This window comes from Rutidosis leptorrhynchoides, chromosome 4 (genome assembly GCF_046630445.1).
Source record: "Rutidosis leptorrhynchoides isolate AG116_Rl617_1_P2 chromosome 4, CSIRO_AGI_Rlap_v1, whole genome shotgun sequence".
Taxonomy (NCBI): Eukaryota; Viridiplantae; Streptophyta; class Magnoliopsida; order Asterales; family Asteraceae; genus Rutidosis; species Rutidosis leptorrhynchoides.
The window spans coordinates 139467236-139486182 of record NC_092336.1 but is presented as its reverse complement, the minus strand read 5'-3'; the positions used below and the strand labels follow the sequence as shown (position 1 = coordinate 139486182).

Genomic DNA, 18947 nt, shown 5'->3' with positions numbered 1-18947 from the left:
CATTATGTAAATTTTTTAAAATGTTCATCCATCTTCATTTCCAAAAAAATTTGCCAATCAGTGGCGATCATTTCACAACCATCACGTGGTTGATCTCTAAGGGCGGGGTTTTCGGATCCTCCTTTTCTAACCTAAAAATCCTTTTTAAAATTGCTCTTTTGATTTCCGTAATACTTTTGAGAAATTTCATTATCCTATTTGTGATCATCTTACCATGTGATGTGGCCCATCTGAAAATGGGGGTCGTAGGTCAAAATAAGTCTGCAAGTTTTAAAGAAACAGTTAGTAAGGCCATTATATATACTTAAACATTTTTACAATAAAGTTAATTAAAGTATAACCTCCAACTCAGGGATAAGATGCTCATAATCCTTTGGGATTTTTTTCCACTCTTTATAACAATATGATATTATTGTTATTGCGTTCCCTACAGCGGAACGAAATTGACTTCCACTGACACCTGACGGGCTGAACGCGCCCCTTACATCAATCAGAAAATATATTTGAGCCAAACTTTTATTCCTCACCACACTAGCCTTTGATCCTACATTGCCGGACTTCCCGCGAACCGGGGCTACAATTTCAAATAACAAATTATTAATATAGTATATATATATATGTACATATACATCATCTATACATATAATCCTATAGTTTGTACATATATGTACACATATACATAATAGTTTGTACATATACGTATATATATATATATATATACATAACAGTTTGTATATATAACCGTTTGTATATATATGTACATATTTTTACATAAAATTTTATTAAAGATAAACCGAGATAGCTTTACTTACGTTTACCACTGGCCTCACAATCACGCAGTAACTCCGAAGGAGAACCGCCACCGGGTGTATCATAATCTCCATCCCCGTCATGGTTGCGATAACCAACATCTGCCATCTGTAAAAAATGTACATGTATATACGAGCATTCCCCAAAATAAAGAAATAAAATCAATGAACATATTTGTTACAAATATAACTAACTCTAACAAATTTAAATATAATGATTAAATATATATTTTCTTTTCCAATCACTATATAAGATCAATCCCTAATATAATGCATAAAATCATAATCACTATCTCCATCATCCTCTATGGCCTAGTCAGTTTCGTCTGCATCCTCATCTGCTTATTCAACTCCGACTTCAGGTGCGGCTCGGCCAGCGACTCTGACCGTGTCTCCGACCGCAACTTCGGTTGCGTCTTTTTCTGTCTTGTCATTGTCTTCATCAACTTTGTCATTTTCCGTGCCAAGCATGTCATTATCATCATCTACCGTTGTTTCGTCTCTACTCAAGTCCGTTTGAGACAAAGAATCCAAGTTAGAAGAAAATCGAATATCGGAGAAGTGTTGCCATGTATAAGATCTAATTCTTTATCAGCTCCAAGGATATCTTGATCCCAGGTGTTCCAATGGTGGATTCGTTGAACGATCTTCCAATATTTACCCGAACCACCCCTTCTTTTAATCGAACCACCCCTTCCAATATAAGCGACTAGATTTGTTTGTGTAGCAAGGAGGTATTGATCTTCTTTATACCATTCATGTTGAGTAGAAATACTGGTTAAGTTAGTTTTTATGACACAACCATTTTTATTGGTTTTGAAACATTTTTATCGGTTTTGGAACCATTTGCATCGAAATAAAACAACCCTATGACCCACATATAACAAAGTTCCCAAATTTCCTTCAACACACCATCATACAAAGATCTGTCAGGACCGGTAGTTAATATTCCGCTATTTTGTGTTGTTCAGCGTAAGTCTCGACTATGAACCATAAACCTTACACCATTAACAATGCAAGCAGTGTAAGAGTTTATATGTAATAGTCCATTTTCCAAAGCAAATAACTCATTACCACATCTAGATGTGTCAGCTACTCGGAGACGCTTGATCTATAATAAAGACGAGGTCGGACGAAATTTAGACAATAGTTAATCACGGTTTGAAAAGCGTAATGCATGCAACGAGTTTACCTTGTTTTTAACCACTCATGAAACTATTTTTCTATATTAGTCATGCGCGGCATTTCAATGTTAAAATCACTGTAAATATTTTGGATATTAGTATAATAATCGAAAAGATGATTAACTTACTAAAACACATTTTGAAAAAGAATAAACACTTACTTCTTGTCGTTGTCGATCTCGGAGCTGTTGTTAAGAACAAACCAATCTATTTTAGCTTGATGTGTGCGATCCACCAGTTTTTCTACACATTTACTCATAGGTGTACACATTGATCGGAGTGCATAATACACAAAGAAGGGAGTTGGAGCGTCCGCAATTTTTTCAGGCTTATTAAATCTTGTTTGTACTCTATGAAGATACCTTGAGGCATAAGTTAAGGTCTCGTCTGCAATATACCCCCTTAAAAATGGAACCTTCGGGCCTAGATTTATTTCTTACATAATTTTTCAACTTTTTCACGTATCATTTGTGGATACATCCACCTCATGAAGTCCATCTCCACGTGAAGAAAATGTAATTATTAAGAGCAACATGTACCATCGAAATGCAACTATTACGAGCAACATGTACCATCGTGAACCAAATGTCACTCATTTGTCAAGCTCTAAAGCCGGTCTTTCGTTGTGTTTAACTCACAATATTCAAATAAATACTTCTCATTTGGTCGCATTCTAAATGAATCAGATTCATTATTAACAAACAATACCTCTTCCGTACGGAGCGTTTATGAATGTCTGTTTGCTAATATTGGTGTGCTTGAGGGTATTAATCAAGACATGCGGTAACTTTGTATAATATTCAATGTTTCGTAGTTTAAATCTGTATTAATACTTCCAATAACTTTGTACGATATTCAATGTTCATAGTTGAAATGTGTTTTAACTCCAATAACTTTGTTAGAAACTGAAAATAACTTAACACCAACATTTTAAGCATGAAGTATTGGCGGGATGTTTGGTAGAATTATTGGCGCCAATTCCACCTATATAAGCATCTCAACCACAACCAACTTATTTCTAAGAACTGTAACATTCACTCATTACCCTCTGTAACCAATTGGGATGCAACATCGTGATTCATAATGATGAACTGCCAATCATGTAGTAAACATGCAGTTGTTCGCACATCTTGGACTGATTTAATTTAGGTTGAAGATTTTGGGTTTGTCTTGAAACGTTAAGGTAAAACCTTCTTGCTTAATACTTCTGTTCAGTGGATAAATGACAAACTTAATTTCATCTTTAAATTCACAGTTGTGCAGGAGTAGTTTCATTTCTTGGATGAACCACCCATGTGCGATAGATAAAAAAATCATTATACCCGGTTAAGCTCCAAGAACAATCTTATAGCAACACATTAACATGCATAAGTTCAAGCAAGGAAAATGAAACTGTTTTTTATTGGTAATTGGGTAATATTTGTGTTGTATCTCTTCTTTTTTAGATTATTATGTTTTAGATTATTATGTTTAATGAAGTTCGTCGTTAACAGTTTGTAATTCGTACGACAAGTTAATATAATCGTTAAGTAACATATGTTAAATGTATATTCAAGTTCGATTAGTAAGATCCATCTTTGTATAGTAGTTAATTATGAATTACAATTAATATTTAGTATATAGTAAATAATAAAATTAAATTAAAAACAAAATAAAAATAGAAATCAACTAATAATAATTAATTTTGACGAATCGTTAATAAAGATATAAAGAAAAAGTGACAATAATATGGTGTGTTGGTGTGTGTCACAATACTAATAAATAATATTACTAGTTGAATTATGCTATTTTTTTGTTAGCGCCACAAAATGGTGAAAGAGCGCCACAATAGAGTTGGCGTGATTTTTTTCGTTTGGCGGGAAAAAATTAAAAGGAAAAAAGAGAAAGAAAATAGAAATAAGTGGCATTTCGTGCGTCGCAAAGGAGTTGACGGGATTTTTTCACGCTTTTTTTAATCTAAAATAAAATCACTAAATCAAATATGGCGCTCTCAGTGCAACAAAAGCGTTACAAAATACAATGTCCGACCAAAACTGAGCGAGTGTTGAAAATTTTGTCGTTTAGCGACCCTCTAGCGGCGCTTTTATAGCGCCAGAAAAGTGATGTGTCGCTTGTTCTCATATTTTAGTCGTGACTACTGATATAATTTTAAAAAGAAAAGGATTACCGGTATATTTTGAGTAAACCACAGGGACTAATGGTATATATAACTCTAGATTTAGTTATAGAAAAATATACTTATTGTTTCAATGTAAATTGATAACGATAACTATCCGTGGATTTAATCTTGAATGGTGAATATCCTTGGACACGGATGGATTAATATGTATATTTTGTAAACCTCCGGGCAAGCCCGCAACCTCCAAGTATGTGGGGGTCACGAGTATGAACGAAAAGTTTTATCCGTTGATCGGTAGACGGACCCCGACGAGTAAAAAATAATATTGGTGGGCAGATCGCGGTTGCGGTTACAATTTGTGTCCGTCGTCCAAGGGTGCCATCCTATTATTTTGTTTATAAAATTATTTACCCTCAAATAAACAAAACATTTAACCAATCCTTGATTGGGAGAAATGGAAGTAGGTGAGTGATAAAAATTGTAACTTTGTAAAAAACTAGAAAAAGTTAATAAACAATTCAAAAAACCAAAACTTTTGTGAGTAATTCCCCTAAAACCCTGTACGAGGGCCGAGCTGTATTCAAAAATCACAAGAATCCCCAAAACTCTATGTGAAACCCTAATAGACTAAATTGCGGCAACTTCATTATTATTACTATTACTATTTTTAACATTTTGCTTTTTATATCCTTCTAATCAAACGCATTTTTTTTTTCTTAATTAATTCTAATGGATGCTATGGTTGAGGAAATACTTACAAGATTGGACGTGGAAGATGTTCTCCGATGCAAGTGTGTTTGTAAGTCATGGTATAATCTAATATCATCTAGTTATTTTGTTAAAGCTCATCTTAAGCATAGCTACAATAACAATCGTCAACATGGAGATTTAAGAATTCGGCTGAATCGGAAATTAACTTGTTTTAGTTATAATAGACATAATAATATATAACTGGCGTTATATTATGATGATTGGTTCCTGTAATGGCCTTGTTTGCATCTCTCCTTTTGTAGATGAATTATTAGTAACTAATCCCTCCACTCGTGAGGTTAGAAAACTGCCAATGCTTCCTTTTTGTAGGGGAAATTTATGTTGGGGTTTTGGTTATGATTCTATCACCGATGATTACAAGGTTGTTGCCGGCATCAATGAATCTGAGCATCTTATGCGCTTTCAAGTGTTATCTTTAAAATCAAGTCAATGGAAATTCGTTGGAGATGGCAACTATTTAACTTATAATGCTCAAGGTTGTTTTCCTCGTCCTGGTGTTTTACATGATGGGGCGCTTCATTGGTTTATGTATGATACAAAGAAGAAGAAGAAGAAGAAGAAGAAGATGGTTATTCTTTCTTTTGATTTATCTCTTGAGAAATTCAAAGAGATCCCCCAACCTGATGATACAATATATTTATGTGATCATCTTAACGTACTAGGGACGTTTCAAAAATATCTGTGCGTATTCCGTACCTATGATATTCTTACTGATCACTGCAACACATGGTTGATGAAAAACTACAATTGTTGGCAACTGATCCCATGTGATGATTACGAAGGTAACAAGTATGGTGCTGCCGCTACTGTATACATACTCGATTTCATTCCAGAAAACACTTGGCATTTATGTGATGATGATGATAAAGGATATGTAGATATGCTATGGCAGAGATGGTATCATATTGGTACCCCTATATTTGTCAAGTCACTTGCATCTCTGGGAAACAAAAGAAAAAGAAAATTAAGATGATGGTATGGACCATATATTCTGCTAATATGTATCTTTCAGATGATTGAATGTTTGTTTCGCTAATAAGTTTGTGTTTTAAATGGACGTGCTTTAAACATATTTGGGTGCCAATTTTCTTCTAGTTGTTAGACCGTTCCTAGCGGTCCCGTGCTGCAGCCGCCCTTCGCTACGCCCTGCTCAAGTATTCAAATGAGAAAAAATTCATGTATGGATCTATCTTTATGATTTCTACAGTAGTACTTTAGGGATGATGGTTTTCGTGGAACTTGTAGCTAATAAGATTTCAATAACTTATGTCAGATTGTGTTAATAATGTTTTGTATATGGTCACTTTAATTAGTTTTTTCTTATGTTATACTACTAGCTAGTTTATATCCCATCCTACAGAAAAAGATATCTAGACGTGTTGAAAAACTTATCTAGTTATCTAGACGTGTTTTTGAACACGTCTAGATGAAGCAGGTCTACTTGATTAATGCTATATAGGCCGGTTTTCAAACCGGTGTTGACATACATAATTAGACCAGTTATTGGCTAGTTCGCGCATATTAATAATTGTTTCCAGACGTGTTTAACCAGTCTTATTGAGACCTTTGTTGTAGAGTATAAACCAGTCTAGATGCTTTTGAGACAGACGTTTCCAATTGCAACATGATTGGTCTCTTAATGATTCTTTTTATTTGAGTTTTGTCCAAATCAGTTTTTCATAAACTTGCATATATATACAATCCACCCATAAGTATAGTATTAACGTAATGTTCATATATTCATCAGATCAACAATACATATATAAATTATAATGATACATTGTATGAATAAAAAAAAAAAAAAAAAAAAAAAAAGTTACGTTTACAACAAAACATTCACCGACATTCAATTCATTAAGTCAACAAAAATTTTAAGCATTGCTAACAAAAAATTGAAACAGTACGTCGCTTGCCATAGCCATTCTCGTCCGAATTAAGTTGGTCATCCAGCCTGAAAATATAGAAAAAAACATGCATAAGTCAAAATATGAAGATTCATGGATGATGTTTGAAGTTTAACACTTATCACTCTATAAGCAGAGCTGCAATTACTTTGGTAGTTTGTACCCAATTGAATATTAATAAGTAGCTATTTTTCTTACACGTACCTAAGCAGTTGGAAGATCCTTAAGTTGTTGGTTCAGCAATCGAAATTGATATCCGTCACTAGTAGACCACTGCTTCAAAAAGTTAAGGCTCCGAAGAATTCTACATAAGTAAAAAAGGTGAAAACTTTTAAAAGCGAATGATCGGTCTATTATCTATAAAGCTTTAACAATTGAACTGTCAAAAACGCACCAGAACAAAATCACAACTCGACAACTGCAGCAAGCATCAAACAGATTTACAGCTTTGTTTACACCTGAACAATAACACTTGAACTGATATATGTCTTTTGCAGTAATCAACAATTAGAGGGGAGGGGATTTAGCTTGAATTACACTGTAACAAGCAACAATTCGCAGAAGAGAAGTTATTCTTTCATTAACATAGCATTAGCGAGTACCTGTCATGCATTCACGCTACATGACATTATCAACACCAATTACAAACTGTTGTCATAAAGACACAACTATATCATATCAGTAAATTAGAAACAAATAACACTAAGAACTTTCTGTGCTTATCTATTTAAACAACAATTCGATGCAAAAAAAAAAAAAAAAAAAAAAGGATAATTAACTTTAGTATAATAAATCTAACCTTGAGATAACCAAACACTAAATAATATATCTTACCACCAATCAATGAATTGAGTTTGGACTTTACACGAGAATGATATTTGAGGACGTTCGCTAGCTGATTGTAACTGCAAAATTTCTCAACCATTAAATAATTAGTAATTAAACAATATTACTTTTATACCTCAAATAAAAGTGAGAAACCTAGAAGGTTGATACTCGTTGAATCAATTGAATCTGATTGTGAAGCAGCGTCTAGAGAAAGGAAAGATAGAAACTGATGATAAGAGAAAGAGTAAATTAAATGGTTTTAATTTATTGAAAAATCACTTTATGGAGGGAAGTTGAAAATCAAATATTTTATCTATGGATGGTAGCGGGAGATAAAGAAAACGGACATATAAAGACCGGTTATTAAGTGGACACTTTGGCCGGTTCAAATTTTTTATTTAGACGTGTAGTCATTTATAATTTCTGAGGGATATCTAGACCGGTTATTTTTTAATGACAAAATTTCATTTTTCGTCTTTGAATTTTATATCAATTTTGACTCTCTGTCATTTTTCTTTTTTTTTTGTGCATCCCTCGTCCCTAATGTATCAGAAATCTACATCCCTCGTCCTCCCGTCTACTTTCTGTCTATTTCAACCGTTTGTTCAGTCATGTGCAAAGCATGTGAGTGTGCTTTAGTCTTTTTATTTTATTTCTTTTCTTTATTATTTAACTTATCCTTTTACCATCTTCCTTATTATCTCATGTTAATCATCCCCAAATTAAAAATCCTATAATTATACTTTTATAAAATCTATAAAATCAAGAACAAACATATCTTCAACCCTCACCACCGCCACCATCTTCAGCCGCCACCACCACCACAATCATTTTAACCCCCACCACCACCGCCATCTTCAACCACCGCCACACTCAAGCAATTAAAATGAAACACAAACTTACAAATTTATATAAATCAACATGAGCTCAAACACCTAAATCTTCAATCAATGACTTATACTACGAACGAAGAACAAATTCATGATCCTTATATCTTCCTCAATGTTTGTCGATCTTCAAATCAAAGTAACAACAACAGATTCTGAGTAATTTGATCGGTGTTCATCATGAAACAAAAACTCGAACTAAATTGGCTTCTGGAATGATTCGGACTGATTTGAGGTAAAGTAAAAATGTTGATCTGATCTAAATATACTAGTGATTCTCCCTACAAAGTTTCAGCTTCTATCGTTTAGATTCGAGCTCGAATTCATCAAATCAATGATAATGAACTTTCGGTCAACATTTCAATTGGAGTGATTCTTCGATTCTCTGATGACATAGATCATTTGCGAGTGTTAGTTGAAGCATTTGGAACACTATAGCAGCAGCGAGAGCTTCGGCTTGATGGTGGCTGTGCTCGGCTGTAACTTGTAGGCTTCCAACGATACGTTTGTAGGAAATCTAGGCCACCAATAATTCACAGGTGGTGCAATCAACGCCACTCCTTGTAACCGATGAGGGATATACTTAAGGCTGCTCCCACCACTTTGTTGACCCATGGAGTATGCAATTAAACATAGATCCAAGTTCCAATATATCAGCAAGTTGTTCTATATCAAGAGCTAAACTTTTAATCGTTGGTTTTGGATCCGGATCACTCTCTCCGTAACCGGGTCTAACGAAAGTTACCATGTAGCTCTTAAGTTCTTCAATTTTAAGAGTGAGAGTTAGAGAGAGAAATCTAGGGTGAATTAGGGAGTACTTAGGTTGATGATGAAGGGGTAAAGGGATGAAAGAGGAAGAAAGACTAAAATACCCTCACATGTTTTACACATGTTTGACTTAACGGTTGAAATAGACGGGAGGACGAGGGATGTAGATTTCTAATACATTAGGGACGAGGGATGCACAAAAAAAAAAAGAAAAAGGACAGGGAGTCAAAATTGATGTAAAGTTCGGGAACGAAGAATGAAATTTTGTCTTTTTTAATCAAGACGTGTTATCATTGTATTTTGGTTGAATAACATCAAGACCGGTTCTCATAATCTAGACGTGTTTACATATTAAGACCCGTTGACAATTCATTTTTTGGGCGGAAATTGCTAAGTAGACATGTTTAGTTCTAAACCGGTTTAAGTATGGAGGTCTAGATGTCGTGAAATGTACAACCAGTTAAAACTACTGGGTTCTATTAGACGCCATATATCTGACTCGTTGCATTTGATAATGCTTCATCTTCAACCCGAAAAAAAAAAAGAACAAGTCAAATGTCACCAAATATGTACGTTTAACATACAAACCTTTTAAATCAATTTATCTAAACAACTAATTAAACTTCCAACTCACCAAGTCTGCATGCCCAATACTTTTTGATCATCATAACCCCGATTGATTTTCACTATCTGGTTCTTGACGAGTTTCCACTTGTAGCACCCACTGACCACCCAATATATATATATATATATATATATATATATATATATATATATATATATATATATATATATATATATATATATATATATATATATATATATATATATATTGGGCAGGATCAATGGGGAAGTAACCAATCGGGGGAAGCAATTTTTTTTTTTTCGTTTTTTTTGAATTTTTTTTTTCCGGCATCAAGATCACGCGAAAATATGAACATTTAGAAGAGAGACTTCGTGATGAATGTTATTATTTAGGCGGGAGAACGATCGACAAAAATAACATTCAAGATAATATTGTTCGTGAAGAATATGAACGTTTTTTTCCCATGTTTTGTGAAGTAAAATTTAGCCCGATTTAGAGTTTAGGGTTTAGGGTTTAGGGTTTGGTGTTTTGGGGATTTAGATTGAGTTTTTAACACGGACGGTTTAGAGTTTAGGGTTCAGGGTTTAGGGTTTAGGATTTAGATTGAGTTTTACCCGGTTTAGGGTTTGGTGCTTTTGTTTTGGACTAAATTAACTGTTTTACCCGGTTTACTTTAATATATTTGAAAGAGAGATGGATCTACACGATGAATCAATTCCATCATTAAAAGGAAGTAAAGTCTTCCTAAAAAGACACGCGCTTCTTGATTTAGGTCAAGAAGTTGTCGTCCAGACCAGCTGTAGGTTGACTAAAAATCTAGAAAAGTCATCTCTAAAATCAGCAGGAAATCCACGGACCTCAGCATCAAACAGGGTCGCCATGTGGTCAGACTTATCCTAACCATGAGAGGATCTGTCTCGTAAAATGGGGAGGGCGCCGTGCAAATTAGCTTGATAAGACTAATGAATCAGACCCCCAGAAAGGATAATCTCCTTAAAGATTAAAAATCAGCTTCTAAGCCTGATATTACTCAATCCTTGAGATTGACATTAAAGATTGAGAATTACAAACTCATGGAATTCAATGATATCTAAACTCAAGCTTGAACGAGAAAATATTTTGATCAAAATTAAAACCGATTTGTTTTCTGAAAACCTATTTTCAATGCGTTCATTACCATTGAACGTAAAATCCAAGAAATTCACCTGAAATTCATTAGGTCACCTGAACCAAATCGGGTGTCAACCGTAAGAACGGTGGTTGCATAGCATGGTCGAAGATAGGACCTTGTGCCAGACCAAAAAATCATAGGATGATCTTTACTATTGCTCCTACAAAGGATAGTAATAGCATCCGACACGTTTTTGGACCATAATCAAATGCATGTCATTAGACATTGCCTTAACAGTTGCTTGTTCAACGCTTTCCTTTACAACCGGACGGTAGTTTGCCGAAAGGTAATATACGGAGCAAGTATACTGGACGTGTTGCTTTCCTAAATACAAGGTTAGCAAGTGGGTAACACAAAACCGCAAGTGTTGAGCTAAAATTTTCAAATCTGAAACCCACAAAACCCACAAAAATATTTTGCAAACACCGGTGAAGGGTTATTCCAGAAAATTTATCTAGGGTAAAAGCTAGATTGAATTTTCAAAAGATCAAATGTTTTCATAAAGATCCAATTTCCTTAAAGGATCTAAATTTTTAATAGTCATGTGGGACTGTAAACCACACCGTTACTATCATTGTTCATACCGCCGTATCAAAATCACTGATGTATAAAGTGTGAAGAATAAAGAAGTGATTCGTGTAATTTAATTTCAAGTTCTGTATTGCTTGAGGACAAGCAACGCTCAAGTGTGGGGATATTTGATAGTGCTCCAAATGAACATATATTTAGTAGCAATATCTTCCCAATATGTAAATTATTTAGTTGTAATTGTCCTAAAAAAAAAAAGACCAAGAAAAAAAAACAATAATAATAATAATACTCCTCTGTAATATATATATATATATATATATATATATATATATATATATATATATATATATATATATATATATATTATATATATAGTATAGTATAGTGTAGTTTTATATTAGATTAGTTTTGGGTTATGCAAAGGTTATTTTACGGGTTTTAAAGTCGGAGCTCTGTCCGTGTAACACTACGCGATAAATAATCAATGTAAGCTATGTTTTCCTTTTTAAATTAATTTCTCGTACTTAAGTTATTATTATGCTTATTTAAAACGAAGTAATCATGATGTTGGACTAATTACTAAAATTGGGTAATTGGGCTTTGGACCATAATTGGGGTTTGGACAAAAGAACGACACTTGTGGAAATTAGACTATCTGCTATTAATGGGCTTTATATTTGTTTAACTAAATGATAGTTTGTTAATTTTAATATAAAGATTTACAATTGGACATACCTATAAATAACCATATACACTCGATCGGACACGATGGGCGGGATATTTATATGTACGAATAATCGTTCATTTAACCGGACACGGGAATGAATTAATAGTTAGTAGATTTATTAAAACAGGGGTGAATTATGTACAAGGACACTTGGCGTAATTGTTAACAAAATATTAAAACCTTGGGTTACACGCAGTCGATATCCTGGTGTAATTATTAAATAAAGTATTAAGACCTTGTTACAGTTTAAGTCCCCAATTAGTTGGAATATTTGACTTCGGATATAATAATAATTTGACGAGGACACTCGCACTTTATATTTATGACTGATGGACTGTTATGGACAAAAACCAGACGGACATATTGAATAATCCAGAACAAAGGACAATTAACCCATGGGAATAAACTAAAAATCAACACGTCAAACATCATGATTACGGAAGTTTAAATAAGCATAATTCCTTTATTTCATATTTAATTGCACTTTTAATTATCGCATTTTTATTTATTATCATTTTATTTATTACACTTTTAATTATCGCACTTAAATTATCGTCATTTATATTTTTTATTAGGTTTTAATTGTGATTTAAAATATAAAATCGACAAACCGGTCATTAAACGGTAAACCCCCTTTTATATTATTATTATATATAAAAATATATATTTTGTACAAATATAGTTGTTTAAAATATAGTGTGAAATAAGCCAGCTCCCTGTGGAACGAACCGGACTTACTAAAAACTATACTACTCTACGATTAGGTACACTGCCTATAGTGTTGTAGCAAGGTTTAGGTATATTCCATCTGTAAATAAATAATTAAAACTTGTGTAATTTGTAACGTATTTCGTATTAAAAATAATAACTATTTCGTATACACCTCGCATCACATCATTTAGATTTAGGATTTAGATTGAGTTTTTAACACGAACGGTTTAGAGTTTTCCATAAACCCAAAACACCAAACCCTAAACCCTAAACCCAAAACTCTAAATCGGGCTAAATTTTACTTCACAAAACATGAAGAAAAAAACGTTCATATTCTTCACGAACAATATTATCTTGAATGTTATTTTTGTCGATCGTTTTTCCGCCTAAATAATAACATTCATCACGAAGTGTCTCTTCTAAATGTTCATATTTTCGTGTGATCTTGATGCCGGAAAAAAAATTCAAAAAAAACGGAAAAAAAATTGCTTCCCCCCGCTTCCCCCCGATTGGTTACTTCCCCATTGATCCTGCCCCTATATATACATATATGTATATGTATATATATACATGTATGTATATGTATATATATACATGTATGTATTTGCGGTTGAATAAAAAAAAATTCAATATTAGGTTTAATACAGGTAAAATATTCTAATGGATAAACTATTAAAATAATGTTTAACATACAATTATATATTATGTAAATGATATCCTGCAGCAACGCATGGTGACCTTATACCTCGTTTACGGCTAAAAGTGGAATAACTTTTCCCCTCGTTTATGTACGTATATAATTTTGACCCCTTTTACCTGTTTGGTCCGTTTGGTGTCAATTTGGGCATTTGATGATTTCGACACGTCTATTATGTCACATTATGTAAATTTTTTAAAATGTTCATCCATCTTCATTTCCAAAAAAATTTGCCAATCAGTGGCGATCATTTCACAACCATCACGTGGTTGATCTCTAAGGGCGGGGTTTTCGGATCCTCCTTTTCTAACCTAAAAATCCTTTTTAAAATTGCTCTTTTGATTTCCGTAATACTTTTGAGAAATTTCATTATCCTATTTGTGATCATCTTACCATGTGATGTGGCCCATCTGAAAATGGGGGTCGTAGGTCAAAATAAGTCTGCAAGTTTTAAAGAAACAGTTAGTAAGGCCATTATATATACTTAAACATTTTTACAATAAAGTTAATTAAAGTATAACCTCCAACTCAGGGATAAGATGCTCATAATCCTTTGGGATTTTTTTCCACTCTTTATAACAATATGATATTATTGTTATTGCGTTCCCTACAGCGGAACGAAATTGACTTCCACTGACACCTGACGGGCTGAACGCGCCCCTTACATCAATCAGAAAATATATTTGAGCCAAACTTTTATTCCTCACCACACTAGCCTTTGATCCTACATTGCCGGACTTCCCGCGAACCGGGGCTACAATTTCAAATAACAAATTATTAATATAGTATATATATATATGTACATATACATCATCTATACATATAATCCTATAGTTTGTACATATATGTACACATATACATAATAGTTTGTACATATACGTATATATATATATATATACATAACAGTTTGTATATATAACCGTTTGTATATATATGTACATATTTTTACATAAAATTTTATTAAAGATAAACCGAGATAGCTTTACTTACGTTTACCACTGGCCTCACAATCACGCAGTAACTCCGAAGGAGAACCGCCACCGGGTGTATCATAATCTCCATCCCCGTCATGGTTGCGATAACCAACATCTGCCATCTGTAAAAAATGTACATGTATATACGAGCATTCCCCAAAATAAAGAAATAAAATCAATGAACATATTTGTTACAAATATAACTAACTCTAACAAATTTAAATATAATGATTAAATATATATTTTCTTTTCCAATCACTATATAAGATCAATCCCTAATATAATGCATAAAATCATAATCACTATCTCCATCATCCTCTATGGCCTAGTCAGTTTCGTCTGCATCCTCATCTGCTTATTCAACTCCGACTTCAGGTGCGGCTCGGCCAGCGACTCTGACCGTGTCTCCGACCGCAACTTCGGTTGCGTCTTTTTCTGTCTTGTCATTGTCTTCATCAACTTTGTCATTTTCCGTGCCAAGCATGTCATTATCATCATCTACCGTTGTTTCGTCTCTACTCAAGTCCGTTTGAGACAAAGAATCCAAGTTAGAAGAAAATCGAATATCGGAGAAGTGTTGCCATGTATAAGATCTAATTCTTTATCAGCTCCAAGGATATCTTGATCCCAGGTGTTCCAATGGTGGATTCGTTGAACGATCTTCCAATATTTACCCGAACCACCCCTTCTTTTAATCGAACCACCCCTTCCAATATAAGCGACTAGATTTGTTTGTGTAGCAAGGAGGTATTGATCTTCTTTATACCATTCATGTTGAGTAGAAATACTGGTTAAGTTAGTTTTTATGACACAACCATTTTTATTGGTTTTGAAACATTTTTATCGGTTTTGGAACCATTTGCATCGAAATAAAACAACCCTATGACCCACATATAACAAAGTTCCCAAATTTCCTTCAACACACCATCATACAAAGATCTGTCAGGACCGGTAGTTAATATTCCGCTATTTTGTGTTGTTCAGCGTAAGTCTCGACTATGAACCATAAACCTTACACCATTAACAATGCAAGCAGTGTAAGAGTTTATATGTAATAGTCCATTTTCCAAAGCAAATAACTCATTACCACATCTAGATGTGTCAGCTACTCGGAGACGCTTGATCTATAATAAAGACGAGGTCGGACGAAATTTAGACAATAGTTAATCACGGTTTGAAAAGCGTAATGCATGCAACGAGTTTACCTTGTTTTTAACCACTCATGAAACTATTTTTCTATATTAGTCATGCGCGGCATTTCAATGTTAAAATCACTGTAAATATTTTGGATATTAGTATAATAATCGAAAAGATGATTAACTTACTAAAACACATTTTGAAAAAGAATAAACACTTACTTCTTGTCGTTGTCGATCTCGGAGCTGTTGTTAAGAACAAACCAATCTATTTTAGCTTGATGTGTGCGATCCACCAGTTTTTCTACACATTTACTCATAGGTGTACACATTGATCGGAGTGCATAATACACAAAGAAGGGAGTTGGAGCGTCCGCAATTTTTTCAGGCTTATTAAATCTTGTTTGTACTCTATGAAGATACCTTGAGGCATAAGTTAAGGTCTCGTCTGCAATATACCCCCTTAAAAATGGAACCTTCGGGCCTAGATTTATTTCTTACATAATTTTTCAACTTTTTCACGTATCATTTGTGGATACATCCACCTCATGAAGTCCATCTCCACGTGAAGAAAATGTAATTATTAAGAGCAACATGTACCATCGAAATGCAACTATTACGAGCAACATGTACCATCGTGAACCAAATGTCACTCATTTGTCAAGCTCTAAAGCCGGTCTTTCGTTGTGTTTAACTCACAATATTCAAATAAATACTTCTCATTTGGTCGCATTCTAAATGAATCAGATTCATTATTAACAAACAATACCTCTTCCGTACGGAGCGTTTATGAATGTCTGTTTGCTAATATTGGTGTGCTTGAGGGTATTAATCAAGACATGCGGTAACTTTGTATAATATTCAATGTTTCGTAGTTTAAATCTGTATTAATACTTCCAATAACTTTGTACGATATTCAATGTTCATAGTTGAAATGTGTTTTAACTCCAATAACTTTGTTAGAAACTGAAAATAACTTAACACCAACATTTTAAGCATGAAGTATTGGCGGGATGTTTGGTAGAATTATTGGCGCCAATTCCACCTATATAAGCATCTCAACCACAACCAACTTATTTCTAAGAACTGTAACATTCACTCATTACCCTCTGTAACCAATTGGGATGCAACATCGTGATTCATAATGATGAACTGCCAATCATGTAGTAAACATGCAGTTGTTCGCACATCTTGGACTGATTTAATTTAGGTTGAAGATTTTGGGTTTGTCTTGAAACGTTAAGGTAAAACCTTCTTGCTTAATACTTCTGTTCAGTGGATAAATGACAAACTTAATTTCATCTTTAAATTCACAGTTGTGCAGGAGTAGTTTCATTTCTTGGATGAACCACCCATGTGCGATAGATAAAAAAATCATTATACCCGGTTAAGCTCCAAGAACAATCTTATAGCAACACATTAACATGCATAAGTTCAAGCAAGGAAAATGAAACTGTTTTTTATTGGTAATTGGGTAATATTTGTGTTGTATCTCTTCTTTTTTAGATTATTATGTTTTAGATTATTATGTTTAATGAAGTTCGTCGTTAACAGTTTGTAATTCGTACGACAAGTTAATATAATCGTTAAGTAACATATGTTAAATGTATATTCAAGTTCGATTAGTAAGATCCATCTTTGTATAGTAGTTAATTATGAATTACAATTAATATTTAGTATATAGTAAATAATAAAATTAAATTAAAAACAAAATAAAAATAGAAATCAACTAATAATAATTAATTTTGACGAATCGTTAATAAAGATATAAAGAAAAAGTGACAATAATATGGTGTGTTGGTGTGTGTCACAATACTAATAAATAATATTACTAGTTGAATTATGCTATTTTTTTGTTAGCGCCACAAAATGGTGAAAGAGCGCCACAATAGAGTTGGCGTGATTTTTTTCGTTTGGCGGGAAAAAATTAAAAGGAAAAAAGAGAAAGAAAATAGAAATAAGTGGCATTTCGTGCGTCGCAAAGGAGTTGACGGGATTTTTTCACGCTTTTTTTAATCTAAAATAAAATCACTAAATCAAATATGGCGCTCTCAGTGCAACAAAAGCGTTACAAAATACAATGTCCGACCAAAACTGAGCGAGTGTTGAAAATTTTGTCGTTTAGCGACCCTCTAGCGGCGCTTTTATAGCGCCAGAAAAGTGATGTGTCGCTTGTTCTCATATTTTAGTCGTGACTACTGATATAATTTTAAAAAGAAAAGGATTACCGGTATATTTTGAGTAAACCACAGGGACTAATGGTATATATAACTCTAGATTTAGTTATAGAAAAATATACTTATTGTTTCAATGTAAATTGATAACGATAACTATCCGTGGATTTAATCTTGAATGGTGAATATCCTTGGACACGGATGGATTAATATGTATATTTTGTAAACCTCCGGGCAAGCCCGCAACCTCCAAGTATGTGGGGGTCACGAGTATGAACGAAAAGTTTTATCCGTTGATCGGTAGACGGACCCCGACGAGTAAAAAATAATATTGGTGGGCAGATCGCGGTTGCGGTTACAATTTGTGTCCGTCGTCCAAGGGTGCCATCCTATTATTTTGTTTATAAAATTATTTACCCTCAAATAAACAAAACATTTAACCAATCCTTGATTGGGAGAAATGGAAGTAGGTGAGTGATAAAAATTGTAACTTTGTAAAAAACTAGAAAAAGTTAATAAACAATTCAAAAAACCAAAACTTTTGTGAGTAATTCCCCTAAAACCCTGTACGAGGGCCGAGCTGTATTCAAAAATCACAAGAATCCCCAAAACTCTATGTGAAACCCTAATAGACTAAATTGCGGCAACTTCATTATTATTACTATTACTATTTTTAACATTTTGCTTTTTATATCCTTCTAATCAAACGCATTTTTTTTTTCTTAATTAATTCTAATGGATGCTATGGTTGAGGAAATACTTACAAGATTGGACGTGGAAGATGTTCTCCGATGCAAGTGTGTTTGTAAGTCATGGTATAATCTAATATCATCTAGTTATTTTGTTAAAGCTCATCTTAAGCATAGCTACAATAACAATCGTCAACATGGAGATTTAAGAATTCGGCTGAATCGGAAATTAACTTGTTTTAGTTATAATAGACATAATAATATATAACTGGCGTTATATT

General features: G+C 33.5%; 1 protein-coding gene across 1 annotated transcript; it reads left to right on the top strand.

The window, feature by feature from the left end:
• The first annotated feature begins 5076 nt into the window (after positions 1 to 5076).
• On the top strand, positions 5077 to 5856 carry LOC139841058 (F-box/kelch-repeat protein At3g06240-like). Its single transcript, XM_071831291.1, has one exon. It carries the CDS (start codon positions 5077 to 5079, stop codon positions 5854 to 5856), a length of 780 nt encoding a protein of 259 aa, XP_071687392.1.
• Positions 5857 to 18947: the final 13091 nt, after the last annotated feature.

Excerpts from the sequence above, each read along its gene's own strand:
- LOC139841058 (XM_071831291.1), top strand. The coding sequence starts at position 5,077 with ATGATGATTGGTTCCTGTAATGGCCTTGTTTGCATCTCTCCTTTTGTA.